Source organism: Mobula birostris, chromosome 4 (assembly GCF_030028105.1).
Source record: "Mobula birostris isolate sMobBir1 chromosome 4, sMobBir1.hap1, whole genome shotgun sequence".
Taxonomy (NCBI): domain Eukaryota; kingdom Metazoa; phylum Chordata; class Chondrichthyes; order Myliobatiformes; family Myliobatidae; genus Mobula; species Mobula birostris.
Genome location: NC_092373.1, coordinates 37,248,188 through 37,267,047, shown reverse-complemented (window position 1 = coordinate 37,267,047; position 18,860 = coordinate 37,248,188). Strand labels below are relative to the sequence as shown.

The following is an 18,860-nucleotide window of genomic DNA, read 5'->3' as shown; positions in this document are numbered from 1 at the left end:
CTCCCGATGCAGCCTTCTATATATAGGCGTGACCCGACGCAGGCTGAGAGACCATTTCGCTGAACACCTCTGTCCGCCAGAGAAAGCAGGATCTCCCAGAGGCCACACATTTTACTTCCTCGTCCCATTCCCATTCTGATATGTCTATACACGGCCTCCTCTACTGTCAAGATGAAGCCACACTCAGGTTGGAGGAACAACACCTTATATTCTGTCTGGGTAGCCTCCAACCTGATGGCATGAAGATTGACTTCTCTATCTTCTGTTATTGCCCCACCTCCCCTTTGTACCCTATCCCTTATCTATCTATCCAGTTATTGATTTATTTATTTATTTATTTATTTTCTCTCCCTTTTTAGTCCCTATGTCCCTCTGACTATAACTCCTTGCCCATCCTCTGTGCTCTCCTACCCCTTTCTTTCTCCCTAGGCGTCCCGTCCCATGATCCTCTCCCTTCTCCATCCTTGTATCCCTTTTGCCAATCAACTTTCCAGCTCTAAGCTCCATCCCTCCCCCTCCTGTCTTCTACACCGCACACGGTCAGAGCAGTGCTGCCAGGATAATCAAGGACACGACCCACCCAGCCAACAGACTTTTTTCCCTCTTCCCTCCGGGAGAAGGTTCAGGAGCTTGAAGACTCGTACGGCCAGATTTGAGAACAGCTTCTTTCCAACTGTGATAAGACAGCTGAACGGATCCTGACCCAGATCTGGGCCTTACCCTCCAAATATCCGGACTTGCCTCTCGTTTTTTTTGCACTATCTTACTTCCCATTTTTGTATTTTCTATTTATGATTTATAATTTAAAATTTTTAATATTTACTAATTTTAACTATTTTTAATATCTTTAATATTTAATATTTGTAATCCAGGGAGTGTGAAGTGCAGAATCAAATATCGCTGTGATGGTTGTATGTTCTAGTATCAATTATTTGGTGGCAATAAAGTATGAAGTATGGAGTATCCCTTTTGCCAATCAACGTTCCAGCTCTGAGCTCCATCCCTGCCCCTCCTGTCTTCTCCTATCATTTCGGATCTCCCCCTCCCCCTCCCACTTTCAAATCTCTTACTAGCTCTTCTTTCAGTTAGTCCTGACGAAGGGTCTCGGCCTGAAACGTCGACTGTATCTCTTCCTATAGATGCTGCCTGGCCTGCTGCATTCACCAGCAACTTTTATGTGTGCTGCTTGAATTTCCAGCATCTGCAGATTTCCTCGTGTTTGCTCTGTGCTGAATCTGTGTTTATACAGCTACTTGATCAAATTAGAAAATTATTGCAGTGATATTATAATTTATGAATTAATGACAACATGCACTTTCAGAAGAAGCATAGCAATGGGAAGAACTTCCACAGAAGTCAACACAGATATTGTAAGAAAGCAATATTGCTGACATTGCACACAACATAATGACCAAGAAGCAACAAGTATTTATTTCAGGCTGCTGCTGTCTATCACCTAGTCAATGTCTTTCCCAGGAACAGTCAGCAGATGATCCCTGAAGAAAATTTACTTACTGTTTACCGATGACGTTGAGGTAATTGTTGATGTTTCGGCTGTAGTTGTAGATTCAGTTGTTGATGTCTTATCGGTGCTTCCTGTAGACGTTGCCTCTGCTGTACTGATTGTTCCTGTCGTTGATTTCAAGGCAGGCGCTGTAGGCACTAATTTACAGCATGGACAACATGATATCAGTAAAGGTGTGGTAGCAACTCTGAGTCTGCTGCAACTATCTGATATAACATCTGTGAGTACTATTGTTAGTTCATGTTGCCACTTCAGCAGAGTTTATTCTGTTCATACTTAATGAAGTTCATGGGTATGTTTTAAGTACCTCATCACTGACATGAACGTTGCAGTGTAACCATTGCAAAATAGCTATTGAAGACATGATCTGATACTCACAAAGTGGTATTGTTGTGGAACTGACAGCTGGAGTTGTAGATGTTGTTGGATCATCTGTGAATAATAATAGTAAGTGCTTCATTGATCCTGAGTGGAAATTATTTAGTTACAGCAGCAACATTTAAAACACATGTAGCATAACAATAAATAATAATAAATATACCAGAATATTAACTAATAATAAAGAACAGAATATTAATAGACAGACTAATAAAGTATGAATGTGCAATAATAATGTATGAAATATTAAAACAGAGTCTACAGTAATATGATATGTGTTTTCCTGTCGCATAGAGATGAACTGTTGCATTTGCTTATTGCGTATGGTAGGAAATATTTTCTTTACAAAGGTTGGATGGAGATGACAGTAACTGCTGTGTTTGCAGTGCTTATTGTGAAAACTGGTGTGGTAGCAGACGATTATGAAGGTGTTGTAGATGTCCCAGTACTGTGATTTTTTTGCATAAGCAATTGACGGAACTGCAAAAATGAGAAGTATATTTAGTCTTAGGTTCTAACTGTTGAAATAATCTACCTATACAGTTTGTCAAATGCTGTATAATAACAAGAAAAGAAATACAAATTTCTCAAGAACATGTCATTCGATACCAGCAGTTTCAGTGTGGGTCAGTTCTGATTATAAGGCAGAGCTAATCTATTGCCTTATCTCAGAAGCTAAGCATCTAGTTCAATCCATTCAAGTCATTGGTGGAGCAAGAGAGCGTCTCTGTTGCTGAATCTGTGTTTATACAGCTACTTGATCAAAATAGAAAATTATTGGAGTGATTTTTTTTGTTCAGCAGTTTGAAGACAGTCCTTTCCGGTGAGGCAACACTTCACCTGTGAGTCGGCTGGGGAGATATACTGCGTCTGGTGCTCCCGATGCGGCCTTCAATACATAGGCGTGACCCGACGCAGGCTGAGAGACCGTTTCGCTGAACACCTATGCTCCGTCCACCAGAGAAAGCAGGATCTCCCAGAGGCCACACATTTTAATTCCACGTCCCATTCCCATTCTGATATGTCTATACATGGCCTCCTCTACTGTCAAGATGAAGCCACACTCAGGTTGGAGGAACAACACCTTATATTCTGTCTGGGTAGCCTCCAACCTGATGGCATGAAGATTGACTTCTCTAACTTCTGTTAATGCCCCACCTCCCCTTCGTACCCTATCCCTTATCTATCTATCTATTTATTTATCTTCTCTTTCTTTTTACTCCCTATGTCCCTCTGACTATAACTCCTTGCCCATCCTCTGGGCTCCCTCAGCCTCCCGTCCCACGATTGACTCCATTCTCCAGCCTTGTATCCCTTTTGCCAATCAACTTTCCAGCTCTTGGCACTATCACTACCCCTCCTGTCTTCTCCTATCATTTCGGATCTCCCCCTCCCACTCCCACTTTAAAATCCCTGACTATCTCGTCTTTCACTTAGTCCTAACAAAGGGTCTCGGCCCAAAACGTTGACTGTATCTCTTCCTATAGATGCTGCCTGGCCTGGTGCGTTCACCAGCATTTTTTATGTGTGCTGCTTGAATATGCAGCACCTGCAGATTTCCTCATGTTTGCTCTGTTGCTGAATCTGTGTTTATACAGCTACTTGATCAAATTAGCAAATTAATGCAGTGATATTATGATTCATGAACGAATGACAATATGCCCTGTCAGAGGAAGCATAGCAATGGGAAGAATTCCACAGGAGAAATCAACACAGATATTGTTAGAAAGCAATATTGCTGACATTGCACACAACATAATGACCAAGAAGCAAGAAGTATTTATTTCAGGCTGCTGCTGTCTATCACCTAGTCACTGTTTTTCCCAGGAACAGTCAGCAGATGATCCCTGAAGAAAATTTACTTACTGTTTACCGATGACGTTGAGGTAATTGTTGATGTTTCGGCTGTAGTTGCAGATTCAGTTGTTGATGTCTTATCGGTGCTTCCTGTAGGCGTTGCCTCTGCTGTACTGATTGTTCCTGTCGTTGATTTCAAGGCAGGCGCTGTAGGCACTAATTTACAGGCATGGACAACATGGTATCAGTAAAGGTGTGGTAGCAACTCTGAGTCTGCTGCGACTACCTGATATAACATCTGTGAGTACTATTGTTAGTTCATGTTGCCACTTCAGCAGAGTTTATTCTGTTCATACTTAATGAAGTTCATGGGTATGTTTTAAGTTCCTCATCACTGACATGAACGTTGCAGAGCTAGCATTGCAAAATAGCTATTGAAGACATGATCTGATACTCACAAAGTGGTATTGTTGTGGAACTGACAGCTGGAGTTGTAGATGTTGTTGGAGCACCTGTTAATAATAATAGTAAGTGCTTTATTGATCCTGAGTGGAAATTATTTAGTTACAGCAGCAACTTTTAAAACACATGTAGCAATAACAATAAATAGTAATAAATATACCAAAATATTAACTAATAATAAAGTACAGAATAATAATATACACAATAATAAAGTACCAATGTGCAATAATAATGTATGAAATATTAAAACAGAGTCTATAGTAATATGATATGTGTTTTCCTGTCGCACAGAGATGAACTGTTGCATTTGCTTATTGCATTTGGTAGGAAAGATTTTCTGTAACAAAGGTTGAGTGGAGATGTCAGTAACTGCTGTGTTTGCTGTGAAGACTGGTGTGGTAGCTGACGATTGTGAAGGTGTTGTAGATGTCGCAGTACTGTGATTTTTTCAATAAGCAATTGACGGAACTGCAAGAATGAGAAGTATATTTAGCCTGAGGTTCTAACTGGTGAAATAATCTACTTATACAGTTTTTCAAATGCTGTATGATAGCTAAAAAAGAAATACAAATTTCTCAAGAACATGTCATTTGATACCAGCAGTTCCAGTGTGGGTCAGTTCTGATCATAAGGCATTGCCTTATATCAGAAGCTAAGCATCCAGTTCAATCCATTCATGTCATTAGTGGAGCAAGAGAGCGTCTATGTTGCTGAAGCTGAAACAACACTTCTCCTGTGATGCGGCTGGGGTGATATACTGTGTCCGGTGCTCCCGATGCAGCCTTCTATATATTGGCGTGACCCGACGCAGGCTGTGAGACCGTTTCGCTGAACACCTATGCTCTGTCCGCCAGAGAAAGCAGGACCTCCTAGTGGCCACACATTTGAATTCCACGTCCCATTCCCATTCTGATATGTCTATCCACGGCCTCCTCTACTGTAAAGATGAAGCCACACTCAGGTTGGAGGAACAACTTATATTCTATCTGGGTAGCCTCCAACCTGATGGCATGAAGATTGACTTCTCTAACTTCTGTTAATGCCCCACCTCCCCTTCGTACCCCATCCCTTATCTATCTATCTATATATCTATCTATTTATTTATTTATTTATTTATTTATTTTCTCTCTCTTTTTACTCCCTACGTCCCTCCGAGTATAACTCCTTGCCCATCCTCTGGGCTCCCCTCCCTCTTTCTTTCTCCCGAGGCCTCCCGTCCCATGATCCACTCCCTTCCCCAGCCTCGTGTCCCTTTTGTCAATCAACTTTCCCGCTCTTAGTTCCATCCCTCCCCCTCCTGTCATCCCCTATCATTTTGGATCTCTCCCTCCCACTCCCACTTTCAAATCTCTTACTACCTCTTCTTTCAGTTTGTCCTGACGAAGGGTGTCGGCCTGAAACGTTGACTATACCTCCTCCTATGCGTTCACCAGCATTTTTTATGTGTGTTGCTTGAATTTCCAGCATCTGCAGATTTCCTCATGTTTGCTCTGTTGCGGAATCTGTGCTTATACAGCTACTTGATTAAATTAGAAAATTATTGCAGTAATATTATAATTTATGAATTAATGCCAACATGCACTCTCAGAGGAAGCATAGCAATGGAAAGAACTTCCACAGGAGAAGTCAACACAGATATTGTTAGAAAGCAATATTGCTGACATTGCACACTACATAATGACCAAGAAGCAACAAGTATTTATTTCAGGCTGCTGCTGTCTATCACCTAGTCAATGTCTTTCCCAGGAGCAGTCAGCAGATGATCCCTGAAGAAAATTTACTTACTGTTTACCGATGACGTTGAGGTAATTGTTGATGTTTCGGCTGTAGTTGTAGATTCAGTTGTTGATGTCTTATCGGTGCTTCCTGTAGACGTTGTCTCTGCTGTACTGATTGTTCCTGTCGTTGATTTCAAGGCAGGCGCTGTAGGCACTAATTTACAGGCATGAACAACATGGTATTAGTAAAGGTGTGGTAGCAACTCTGCGTCTGCTGCGACTACCTGATATAACATCTGTGAGTACTATTGTTAGTTCATGTTGCCACTTCAGCAGAGTTTATTCTGTTCATACATAATGAGCTTCATGGGTATGTTTTAAGTTCCTCATTACTGACATGAACGTTGCAGTGCTACCATTGCAAAATAGCTATTGAAGACATGATCTGATACTCACAAAGTGGTATTGTTGTGGAAATGACAGCTGGAGTTGTAGATGTTGTTGGATCACCTGTTAATAATAATAGTAAGTGCTTTATTGATCCTGAGTGGAAATTATTTAGTTACAGCAGCAACATTTAAAACACATGTAGCAATAACAATAAATAATAATAAATATACCAAAATATTAACTAATAATAAAGTTCAGAATAATAATATACACAATAATAAAGTACCAATGTGCAATAATAATGTATGAAATATTAAAACAGAGTCAGCAGTAATATGATATGTGTTTTCCTGTCGCACAGAGATGAACTGTGGCATTTGCTTATTGCATTTGGTAGGAAAGATTTTCTGTACAAAGGTTGAATAGAGATGTCAGTAACTGCTGTGTTTGCGGTGCTTATTGTGAAAACTGGTGTGGTAGCAGACGATTGTGAAGGTGTTGTAGATGTCCCAGTATTGTGACTTTTTCCATAAGCAATTGACGGAACTGCAAAAATGAGTATATTTAGTCTTAGGTCCTAACTGGTAAAATAATCTATCTATACAGTTTGTCAAATGCTGTATAATAGCAAGAAAAGAAATACAAATTTCTCAAGAACATGTCATTCGATACCAGCAGTTCCAGTGTGGGTCAGTTCTGATTATAAAGCAGAGCTAATATATTGCCTTATCTCAGAAGTTAAGCATCCAGTTCAATCCATTCAAGTCATTGGTGGAGCAAGAGAGCGTCTCTGTTGCTGAATCTGCGTTTATACAGCTACTTGATCAAAATAGAAAATTATTGCAGTGATTCTTATTATTCTTCAGCAGTTTGAAGACAGTCTTTCCAGATGAGGCAACACTTCACCTGTGAGTCGGCTGGGGAGATCTACTGCGTCCGGTGCTCCCGATGTGGCCTTCTATATATTGGCGAGACCCGATGCAGACTGGGAGACCGCTTTGCTGAACACTTATGCTCTGTCCGCCGGAGAAAGCAGGATCTCCCAGTAGCCACACATTTTAATTCCACGTCCCATTCCCATTCTGATATGTCTATACATGGCCTCCTCTACTGTCAAGATGAAGCCACACTCAGGTTGGAGGATCAACACCTTATATTCTGTCTGAGTAGTCTCCAACCTGATGGCATGAACATCGACTTCTCTAACTTCTGTTAATGCCCCACCTCCCCTTCGTACCCTATCCCTTATCTATTTATTTATTTATTTTCTCACTCTTTTTACTCCTTATGTCCCTCTGACTATAACTCCTTGCCCATCCTCTGGGCTCCCCTCCCCCTTTCTTTCTCCCTAGGCCTTCCATCCTATGATCCACCCCCTTCTCCAGCCTCGTATCCCTTTTGCCAGTCAACTTTCCAGATCTTAGCTCTATCCCTCCCCCTCCTGTCTTCTCCTATCATTTCCGATCTCACCCTCCCACTCCCACTTTCAAACATCTAACTATCCCTTCTTTCAGTTTGTCCTGACGAAGGGTCTGAGCCCGAAACATCGAATGTACCTCCTCCTATAGATGCTGTCTGGTCTGCTGCGTTCACCAGCATTTTTTATGTGTGTTGTTTGAATTTCCAGCATCTGCAGATTTCCTCATGTTTGCTCTGTTGCTGAATCTGTGTTTATACAGCTGCTTGATCAAATTAGAAAATTATTGCAGTGATATTATAATTGATGAATTAATGACAACATGCCCTGTCAGAGGAAGCATAGCAATGGGAAGAACTTCCACAGGAGAAGTCAACACAGATATTGTTAGAAAGCAATATTGCTGACATTGCACACAACATAATGACCAAGAAGTAATAAGTATTTATTTCAGGCTGCTGCTGTCTATCACCTAGTCAATGTTTCTCCCAGGAACAGTCAGCAGATGATCCCTGAAGAAAATTTACTTACTGTTTACCGATGACGTTGAGGTAATTGTTGATGTTTCGGCTGTAGTTGTAGATTCAGTTGTTGATGTCTTATCGGTGCTTCCTGTAGACGTTGCCTCTGCTGTACTGATTGTTCTTGTCGTTGATTTCAAGGCAGGTGCTGTAGGCACTAATTTACAGGCATGGACAACATGGTATCAGTAAAGGTGTAATAGCAACTCTGAGTCTGCTGCGACTACCTGATGTAACATCTGTGAGTACTATTGTTAGTTCATGTTGCCACTTCAGCAGAGTTTATTCTGTTCATACTTAATGAGCTTCATGAGTATGTTTTAAGTTCCTCATCACTGACATGAACGTTACCGTGTAACCATTGCAAAAAGCTATTGAAGACATGATCTGATACTCACAAAGTGGTATTGTTGTGGAACTGACAGCTGGAGTTGTAGATGTTGTTGGATCACCTGTTAATAATAATAGTAAGTGCTTTATTGATCCTGAGTGGAAATTATTTAGTTACAGCAGCAACTTTTAAAACACATGTAGCAATAACAATAAATAATAATAAATATACCAAAATATTAACTAATAATAAAGTACAGAGGGAGTACAAAGAAGGTTAACCAGATTGATTCCTGGGATGGCAGGACTTCCATATGATGAAAGACTGGATCGACTAGGCTTATACTCTCTGGATTTTAGAAGATTTATGGGGATCTTATTGAAACCTATCAAATTGGAAAAGGATTGGACAGACTAGATGTAGGAAGATAGTTCCCGATGTTGGGGAAGTTCAGAATGAGGGGTCAGAGTCTAAGGATAAAGGGGAAGCCTTTTAGGACCAAGATGAGGAAAGACTTCTTCACACAGAGAGTTGTGAATCTGTGGAATTCTCTGCCACAGGAAACAGTTGAGGCCAGTTCATTGGCTATATTTGAGAGGGAATTAGATATGGCCCTTGTGGTTAAAGGGGTCAGTGGGTATGGAGAGAAGGCAGGTACAGGGTTCTGAGTTGGATGATCAGCCATGATCATACTGAATGGCAGTGCAGGCTCAAAGGGCCGAATGGCCTACTCCTGCACCTATTTTCTATGTTTCTATATTTCTACAGAATAATAATATACACAATAATAAAGTACCAATGTGTAATAATAATGTACGAAATAATAAAACAGAGACTATTGTACTATGATATGTGTTTTCCTGTCGCATCGAGATGAACTGTTGCATTTGCTTATTGCATTTTATAGGAAAGATCTTCTGTAACAAAGGTTGAGTGGAGATGTCAGTAACTGCTGTGTTTGCTGCGCTTATTGTGAAGACTGGTATGGTAGCAGACGATTGTGAAGGTGTTGTAGATGTCCCAGTATTGTGATTTTTTTCCAGAAGCAACTGACGGAACAGCAAATATGAGAAGTATACTTAGTCTAAGGTTCTAACTCGTGAAATAATCTACTTATACAGTTTGTCAAATGCTGTATAATAGGTAGAAAAGAAATACAAATTTCTCAAGAACATGTCATTCGATCTCAGCAGTTCCAGTGTGCGTCAGTTCTGATTATAAGGCAGAGCTAATATATTGCCTTATCTCAGAAGCTAAGCATCCAGTTCAATCCATTCAAGTCATTGGTGGAGCAAGAGAGCGTCTCTGTTGCTGAATCTGTGTTTATACAGCTACTTGATCAAATTAGAAAATTATTGCAGTGATATTATAATTTATGAATTAATGACAACATGCACTTTCAGAGGAAGCAATATCAATGGAAAGAACTTCCACAGGGGAAGTCAACACAGATATTGTTAGAAAGCAATATTGCTGACATTACACACAACATAATGACCAAGAAGCAATAAGTATTTATTTCAGGCTGCTGCTGTCTATCACCTAGTCAATGTTTTTCCCAGGAACAGTCAGCAGATGATCCCTGAAGAAAATTTACTTACTGTTTACCGATGACGTTGAGGTAATTGTTGATGTTTCGGCTGTAGTTGTAGATTCAGTTGTTGATGTCTTATCGGTGCTTCCTGTAGACGTTGCCTCTGCTGTACTGATTGTTCCTGTCGTTGATTTCAAGGCAGGCGCTGTAGGCACTAATTTACAGGCATGGACAACATGATATCAGTAAAGGTGTGGTAGCAACTCTGAGTCTGCTGCGACTACCTGATATAACATCTGTGAGTACTATTGTTAGTTCATGTTGCCACTTCAGCAGAGTTTATTCTGTTCATACATAATGAGCTTCATGGGTATGTTTCAAGTTCCTCATCACTGACATGAACGTTGCAGTGTAACCGTTGCAAAAAGCTATTGAAGACATGATCTGATACTCACAAAGTGGTATTGTTGTGGAGTTGACAGCTGGAGTTGTAGATGTTGTTGGATAACCTGTTAATAATAATAGTAAGTGCTTTATTGATCCTGAGTGGAAATTATTTAGTTACAGCAGCAACATTTAAAACACATGTAGCAATAACAATAAATAATAATAAATATACCAGAATATTAACTAATAATAAAGTACAGAGGGAGTACAAAGAAGGTCAACCAGATTGATTCCTGGGATGCAGGACTTTCATATGATGAAAGACTGGATCAACTAGGCTTATACTCTCTGGATTTTAGAAGATTTATGGGGATCTTATTGAAACCTATCAAATTGGAAAGGGATTGGACAGACTAGATGTAGGAAGATAGTTCCCGATGTTGGGGAAGTCCAGAATGAGGGGTCAGAGTCTAAGGATAAAGGGGAAGCCTTTTAGGACCGAGATGAGGAAAAACTTCTTCACACAGAGAGTTGTGAATCTGTGGAATTCTCTGCCACAGGAAACAGTTGAGGCCAGTTCATTGGCTATATTTGAGAGGGAATTAGATATGGCCTTTGTGGTTAAATGGGTCAGGGGGTATGGAGAGAAGGCAGGTACAGGGTTCTGAGTTGGATGATCGGCCATGATCATACTGAATGGCAGTGCAGGCTCAAAGGGCTGAATGGCCTACTCCTGCACCTATTTTCTATGTTTCTGTGTTTCTACAGAATAATAATATACACAATAATAAAGTACCAATGTGTAATAATAATGTACGAAATAATAAAACAGAGACTATTGTACTATGATATGTGTTTTCCTGTCGCATCGAGATGAACTGTTGCATTTGCTTATTGCATTTTATAGGAAAGATCTTCTGTAACAAAGGTTGAGTGGAGATGTCAGTAACTGCTGTGTTTGCTGTGCTTATTGTGAAGACTGGTGTGGTAGCAGACGATTGTGAAGGTGTTGTAGATGTCCCAGTATTGTGATTTTTTTCAATAAGCATTTGACGGAACTGCAAAAATGAGAAGTATATTTAGTCTTAGGTTCTAACTGTTGAAATAATCTATCTATACAGTTTGTCAAATGCTGTATAATAACAAGAAAAGAAATACAAATTTCTCAAGAACATGTCATTCGATACCAGCAGTTCCAGTGTGGGTCAGTTCTGATTATAAGGCAGAGCTAATCTATTGCCTTATCTCAGAAGCTAAGCATCCAGTTCAATCCATTCAAGTCATTGGTGGAGCAAGAGAGCGTCTCTGTTGCTGAATCTGTGTTTATACAGCTACTTGATCAAAATAGAAAATTATTGGAGTGATTTTTTTTCTTCGGCAGTTTGAAGACAGTCCTTCCAAGTGAGAGACAGTTGAGGCTGAGACAGGCTGAGAGACAGTTTCGCTGAACACCTATGCTCTGTCCACCAGAGAAAGCAGGATCTCCCAGTGGCCACACATTTTAATTCCACATCCCATTCCCATTCTGATATGTCTATACACGGCCTCCTCTACTGTCCAGATGAAGCCACACTCAGGTTGGAGGAACAACACCTTATATTCTGTCTGGGTAGCCTCCAACCTGCTGGCATGAACATTGACTTCTCTAACTTCTGTTAATGCCCCACCTCCCCTTCGTATCCCATCCCTTATCTATCTTTATTTATTTATTTTCTCTCTCTTTTTTTCTCCCTATGTCCCTCTGACTATAATTCCTTGCCCAACCTCTGGGCTCCCCTCTCCCTTTCTTTCTTCCTCGGCCTCCCGTCTCCTGATCCTCTCCTTCTCCAGCCTTGTATCCCTTTTGCCAATCACCTGTCCAGCTCTTGGCTCCATCCCTCCCGCTCCTGTCTTCCCCTATCATTTCGGATCTCCCCCTCCCACTCCCACTTTCAAACATCTAACTATCTCTTCTTTCAATTTGTCCTGTCGAAGGGTCTCGGCCTGAAACGTTGACTGTACCTCTTCTTATAGCTGCTGCCTGGCCTGCTGCATTCACCAGCATTTTTTATGTGTGTTGCTTGAATTTCCAGCATCTGCAGGTTTCCTCATGTTTGCTCTGTTGCTGATTCTGTGTTTATGCAGCTACTTGATCAAATCAGCAAATTAATGCAGTGATATTATAATTTATGAATTAATGACAACATGCCCTGTCAGAGGAAGCATAGCAATGGGAAGAACTTCCACAGGAGAAGTCAACACAGATATTGTTAGAAAGCAGTATTGCTGACATTGCACACAACATAATGACCAAGAAGTAATAAGTATTTATTTCAGGCTGCTGCTGTCTATCACCTAGTCAATGTTTTTCCCAGGAACAGTCAGCAGATGATGACTGAAGAAAATTTACTTACTGTTTACCGATGACGTTGAGGTAATTGTTGATGTTTCGGCTGTAGTTGTAGATTCAGTTGTTGATGTCTTATCGGTGCTTCCTGTAGACGTTGCCTCTGCTGTACTGATTGTTCCTGTCGTTGATTTCAAGGCAGGCGCTGTAGGCACTAATTTACAGGCATGGACAACATGATATCAGTAAAGGTGTGGTAGCAACTCTGAGTCTGCTGCGACTACCTGATATAACATCTGTGAGTACTATTGTTAGTTCATATTGCCACTTCAGCAGAGTTTATTCTGTTCATACATAATGAAATTCATGGGTATGTTTTAAGTTCCTCATCACTGACATGAACGTTGCAGAGCTAGCATTGCAAAATAGCTATTGAAGATATGATCTGATACTCACAAAGTGGTATTGTTGTGGAACTGACAGCTGGAGTTGTAGATGTTGTTGGATCACCTGTTGATAATAATAGTAAGTGCTTTATTGATCCTGAGTGGAAATTATTTAGTTACAGCAGCAACTTTTAAAACACATGTAGCAATAACAATAAATAATAATAAATTTACCAAAATATTAAATAATAATAAAGTTCAGAATAATAATATACACAATAATAAAGTACCAATGTGCAATAATAATGTACGAATTATTAAAACAGAGTCTACAGTGATATGATATGTGTTTTCTGTCGCCTAGAGATGAACTGTTGCATTTGCTTATTGTATTTGGTAGGAAAGATTTTCTGTAACAAAGATTGAATGGAGATGTCCGTAACTGCTGTGTTTGCTGTGCTTGTTGTGAAGACTGGTGTGGTAGCAGACGATTGTGAAGGTGTTGTAGATGTCCCAGTATTGTGAATTTTTCCATAAGCAATTGACGGAACTGCAGAAATGAGAAGTATATTGAGTCTTAGGTTCTAACTGGTGGAATAATCTACTTATACAGTTTGTCAAATGCTGTATAATAGCAACAAAAGAAATACAAATTTCTCAAGACCATGTCATTCGATACCAGCAGTTCCAGTGTGGGTCAGTTCTGATTATAAGGCAGAGCTAATATATTGCCTTATCTCAGAAGCTAAGCATCCAGTTCAATCCATTCAAGTCATTGGTGGAGCAAGAGAGCGTCTCTGTTGTTGAATCTGTCTTTATACAGCTACTTGATCAAAATAGAAAATTATTGGAGTGATTTTTTTTTCTTCAGCAGTTTGAAGGCAGTCCTTCCAGGTGAGGCAACACTTCACCTGTGAGTCGGCTGGGGAGATCTACTGCGCCCGGTGCTCACAATGTGGCCTTCTATATATTGGCATGACCCGACGCAGACTGGGAGATCGTTTCGCTGAACACCTACGCTCTGTCCGCCAGAGAAAGCAGGATCTCCCAGTGGCCACACATTTTAATTCCACGTCCCATTCCCATTCTGATATGTCTATACACAGCCTCCTCTACTGTTAAGATGAAGCCGCACTCAGGTTGGAGGAACAACACCTTATATTCTGTCTGGGTAGACTCAAACCTGATGGCACGAAGATTGAATTCTCTAACTTCTGTTAATGCCCCAGCTCCCCTTCATACCCTATCCCTTATCTATCTTTCTATGTAACTATCTATCTACCTATTTATTCATTCATTCATTCATTCATTTATTTATTTATTTATTTATTTTCTCTCTCTTTTTACTCCTTATGTCCCTCTGACTATGACTCCTTGCCCATCCTCTGGGCTCTCCTACCCCTTTCTTTCTCCCTAGGCGTCCTGTCCCATGATCCTCTCCCTTCTCCAGCCTTGTATCCCTTTTGCCAAACAACTTTCCAGCTCTTAGCTCCATCCCTCCCCCTCCTGTCTTCTCCTATCATTTCGGATCTCCCCCTGCCCCCCCCCCCACTTTCAAATCTCTTACTATCTCTTCTTTCACGACGAAGGGTCTTGGCCCGAAATGTTGACTGTACCTCTTCTTATAGCTGCTGCCTAGCTTGCTGCTTTCAGCAGCATTTTTTATGTGTGTTGCTTGAATTTCCAGCATCTGCAGGTTTCCTCATGTTTGCTCTGTTGCTGAATCTGTGTTTATGCAGCTACTTGATCAAATCAGCAAATTAATGCAGTGATATTATAATTTATGAATTAATGACAACATGCCCTGTCAGAGGAAGCATAGCAATGGGAAGAACTTCCACAGGAGAAGTCAACACAGATATTGTTAGAAAGCAGTATTGCTGACATTGCACACAACATAATGACCAAGAAGTAATAAGTATTTATTTCAGGCTGCTGCTGTCTATCACCTAGTCAATGTTTTTCCCAGGAACAGTCAGCAGATGATGACTGAAGAAAATTTACTTACTGTTTACCGATGACGTTGAGGTAATTGTTGATGTTTCGGCTGTAGTTGTAGATTCAGTTGTTGATGTCTTATCGGTGCTTCCTGTAGACGTTGCCTCTGCTGTACTGATTGTTCCTGTCGTTGATTTCAAGGCAGGCGCTGTAGGCACTAATTTACAGGCATGGACAACATGATATCAGTAAAGGTGTGGTAGCAACTCTGAGTCTGCTGCGACTACCTGATATAACATCTGTGAGTACTATTGTTAGTTCATATTGCCACTTCAGCAGAGTTTATTCTGTTCATACATAATGAAATTCATGGGTATGTTTTAAGTTCCTCATCACTGACATGAACGTTGCAGAGCTAGCATTGCAAAATAGCTATTGAAGATATGATCTGATACTCACAAAGTGGTATTGTTGTGGAACTGACAGCTGGAGTTGTAGATGTTGTTGGATCACCTGTTGATAATAATAGTAAGTGCTTTATTGATCCTGAGTGGAAATTATTTAGTTACAGCAGCAACTTTTAAAACACATGTAGCAATAACAATAAATAATAATAAATTTACCAAAATATTAAATAATAATAAAGTTCAGAATAATAATATACACAATAATAAAGTACCAATGTGCAATAATAATGTACGAATTATTAAAACAGAGTCTACAGTGATATGATATGTGTTTTCTGTCGCCTAGAGATGAACTGTTGCATTTGCTTATTGTATTTGGTAGGAAAGATTTTCTGTAACAAAGATTGAATGGAGATGTCCGTAACTGCTGTGTTTGCTGTGCTTGTTGTGAAGACTGGTGTGGTAGCAGACGATTGTGAAGGTGTTGTAGATGTCCCAGTATTGTGAATTTTTCCATAAGCAATTGACGGAACTGCAGAAATGAGAAGTATATTGAGTCTTAGGTTCTAACTGGTGGAATAATCTACTTATACAGTTTGTCAAATGCTGTATAATAGCAACAAAAGAAATACAAATTTCTCAAGACCATGTCATTCGATACCAGCAGTTCCAGTGTGGGTCAGTTCTGATTATAAGGCAGAGCTAATATATTGCCTTATCTCAGAAGCTAAGCATCCAGTTCAATCCATTCAAGTCATTGGTGGAGCAAGAGAGCGTCTCTGTTGTTGAATCTGTCTTTATACAGCTACTTGATCAAAATAGAAAATTATTGGAGTGATTTTTTTTTCTTCAGCAGTTTGAAGGCAGTCCTTCCAGGTGAGGCAACACTTCACCTGTGAGTCGGCTGGGGAGATCTACTGCGCCCGGTGCTCACAATGTGGCCTTCTATATATTGGCATGACCCGACGCAGACTGGGAGATCGTTTCGCTGAACACCTACGCTCTGTCCGCCAGAGAAAGCAGGATCTCCCAGTGGCCACACATTTTAATTCCACGTCCCATTCCCATTCTGATATGTCTATACACAGCCTCCTCTACTGTTAAGATGAAGCCGCACTCAGGTTGGAGGAACAACACCTTATATTCTGTCTGGGTAGACTCAAACCTGATGGCACGAAGATTGAATTCTCTAACTTCTGTTAATGCCCCAGCTCCCCTTCATACCCTATCCCTTATCTATCTTTCTATGTAACTATCTATCTACCTATTTATTCATTCATTCATTCATTCATTTATTTATTTATTTATTTATTTTCTCTCTCTTTTTACTCCTTATGTCCCTCTGACTATGACTCCTTGCCCATCCTCTGGGCTCTCCTACCCCTTTCTTTCTCCCTAGGCGTCCTGTCCCATGATCCTCTCCCTTCTCCAGCCTTGTATCCCTTTTGCCAAACAACTTTCCAGCTCTTAGCTGCATCCGTCCCCCTCCTGTCTTCTCCTATCATTTCGGATCTCCCCCTGCCCCCCCCACTTTCAAATCTCTTACTATCTCTTCTTTCACGACGAAGGGTCTTGGCCCGAAACGTTGACTGTACCTCTTCTTATAGCTGCTGCCTGGCCTGCTGCTTTCAGCAGCATTTTTTATGTGTGTTGCTTGAATTTCCAGCATCTGCAGATTTCCTCGTGTTTGCTCTGTTGCTGAATCTGTGTTTATACAGCTACTTGATCAAATTAGAAAATTAATGCAGTGATATTATAATTGATGAATTAATGACAACATGCCCTGTCAGAGGAAGCATAGCAATGGGAAGAACTTCCACAGGAGAAGTCAACACAGATATTGTTAGAAAGCAATATTGCTGACATTGCACACAACATAATGACCAAGAAGCAATAAGTATTTATTTCAGGCTGCTGCTGTCTATCACCTAGTCAATGTTTTTCCCAGGAATAGTCAGCAGATGATCCCTGAAGAAAATTTACTTACTGTTTACCGATGACGTTGAGGTAATTGTTGATGTTTCGGCTGTAGTTGTAGATTCAGTTGTTGATGTCTTATCGGTGCTTCCTGTAGACGTTGCCTCTGCTGTACTGATTGTTCCAGATGTCGATGTAATGACAGGGGCAGTAGACACTAATTCTACAGGCATAGACAATGTGGTGTCAGTAGAATATGTAGACGGAACTGTTGGGGTTGCTATGGCTACCTAATATAACATTTATGATCACTAATGCTCATTCGTATTGTCTCTTTGATAGAGTTTATCGTGACCATAAAGGATGAGCAGCTTTAATGTATCCTAAGCTCTGGCATCACTAACATAACAGCATAACCAGTGCAAAATGGCCTTTGAAGCCCTTGTCTGATACTCAACAGGTTCTGTTTTGGTGGAACTGACAGCTGTTGTAGATGCTGTGGATTCAGCTTTTAAAGCTGGAGTGGACGTGCCAGTAGATGTTGGAATCACTGTGTTTGTTACTCGCAAAATAGCTGTGATGATTGGTGATGTAGTTGTTGATTGTAGAGGAGATGTAGATGTCTCATTGTTAGAATTTATTCCAGGAGCTGTTGTTTCAGCTGTATAAACAACAGGCATATTCGATCTTGGAATATAACCTTGGAAATAATCTAGTTGTTCAGTGTGTGACAATGAGAAATAAACACCAATACTGAGGAAACATGGAGCGATATCATAATTTTTATCATTATTGACAATGACATTGTCCAATGTCATTGGAAACTGAGCAATTAAAATGGAATTGTTCACCGGGGTTTGGTACAAGGGAAATTAGTACAGGAGATCATGTTTTATGTTGAAGTTGTATAAGATATATTGGTGAGGCAGAATATGGAGAATTATTGCAGTTGTTGTCCCCTATCTACAAGATAGATATGAATAAGGTAGAAAGAGTGCAGAGAAAATTTAGACAAATGTTGCCATGACTTGAAAACCTGAGTTCTAAGGAAAAATTGCCCAAGTTAGAACTTTATTCCCTGGGGCAGAAGAGAATGAGGTGAGATCTTACAGATGAATACAAAATTATGGGGTATACTGATTTAATTTAGAATTTGATGTAGGGATTTGGCACAGTAACAAGGTTCTTTTGTCCCAAAGTGCCCGTGCTGCCCAAATACATGTGGTCAATAACCTAGCAAACCATGCGTCTTTAGAATGAGGGACGATGAAACCGGAACATCCGGAGGAAACTCCACGATCTTGAGCCAATTGCACAAACTCCTGACAGAAAGTGTCACAATTGTTAAACTTCATTTCCTCCTCTACTTAGGGGTACAGCATGGAATAGATCCATCTGGCCAATGTGCCGTGTTGATCTGCACACA

General features: G+C 40.4%; 1 protein-coding gene across 1 annotated transcript in view; it reads right to left on the bottom strand.

The window, feature by feature from the left end:
* Positions 1-18,860, bottom strand: part of LOC140196264 (uncharacterized) — an 85,817-nt gene that overhangs the window by 35,191 nt on the left and 31,766 nt on the right. The window contains exons 2-16 of the mRNA XM_072255166.1: positions 17,505-17,657; positions 15,570-15,623; positions 15,181-15,327; positions 13,243-13,296; positions 12,854-13,000; positions 10,529-10,582; positions 10,141-10,287; positions 8,607-8,660; positions 8,219-8,365; positions 6,337-6,390; positions 5,948-6,094; positions 4,159-4,212; positions 3,770-3,916; positions 1,904-1,957; positions 1,516-1,662 (exon numbers count right to left, since the gene is read on the bottom strand). Coding sequence (XP_072111267.1) covers positions 1,516-1,662; positions 1,904-1,957; positions 3,770-3,916; positions 4,159-4,212; positions 5,948-6,094; positions 6,337-6,390; positions 8,219-8,365; positions 8,607-8,660; positions 10,141-10,287; positions 10,529-10,582; positions 12,854-13,000; positions 13,243-13,296; positions 15,181-15,327; positions 15,570-15,623; positions 17,505-17,657 — 1,560 coding nt within the window. The remainder of the gene's footprint in view (positions 1-1,515; positions 1,663-1,903; positions 1,958-3,769; positions 3,917-4,158; positions 4,213-5,947; positions 6,095-6,336; positions 6,391-8,218; positions 8,366-8,606; positions 8,661-10,140; positions 10,288-10,528; positions 10,583-12,853; positions 13,001-13,242; positions 13,297-15,180; positions 15,328-15,569; positions 15,624-17,504; positions 17,658-18,860) is intronic.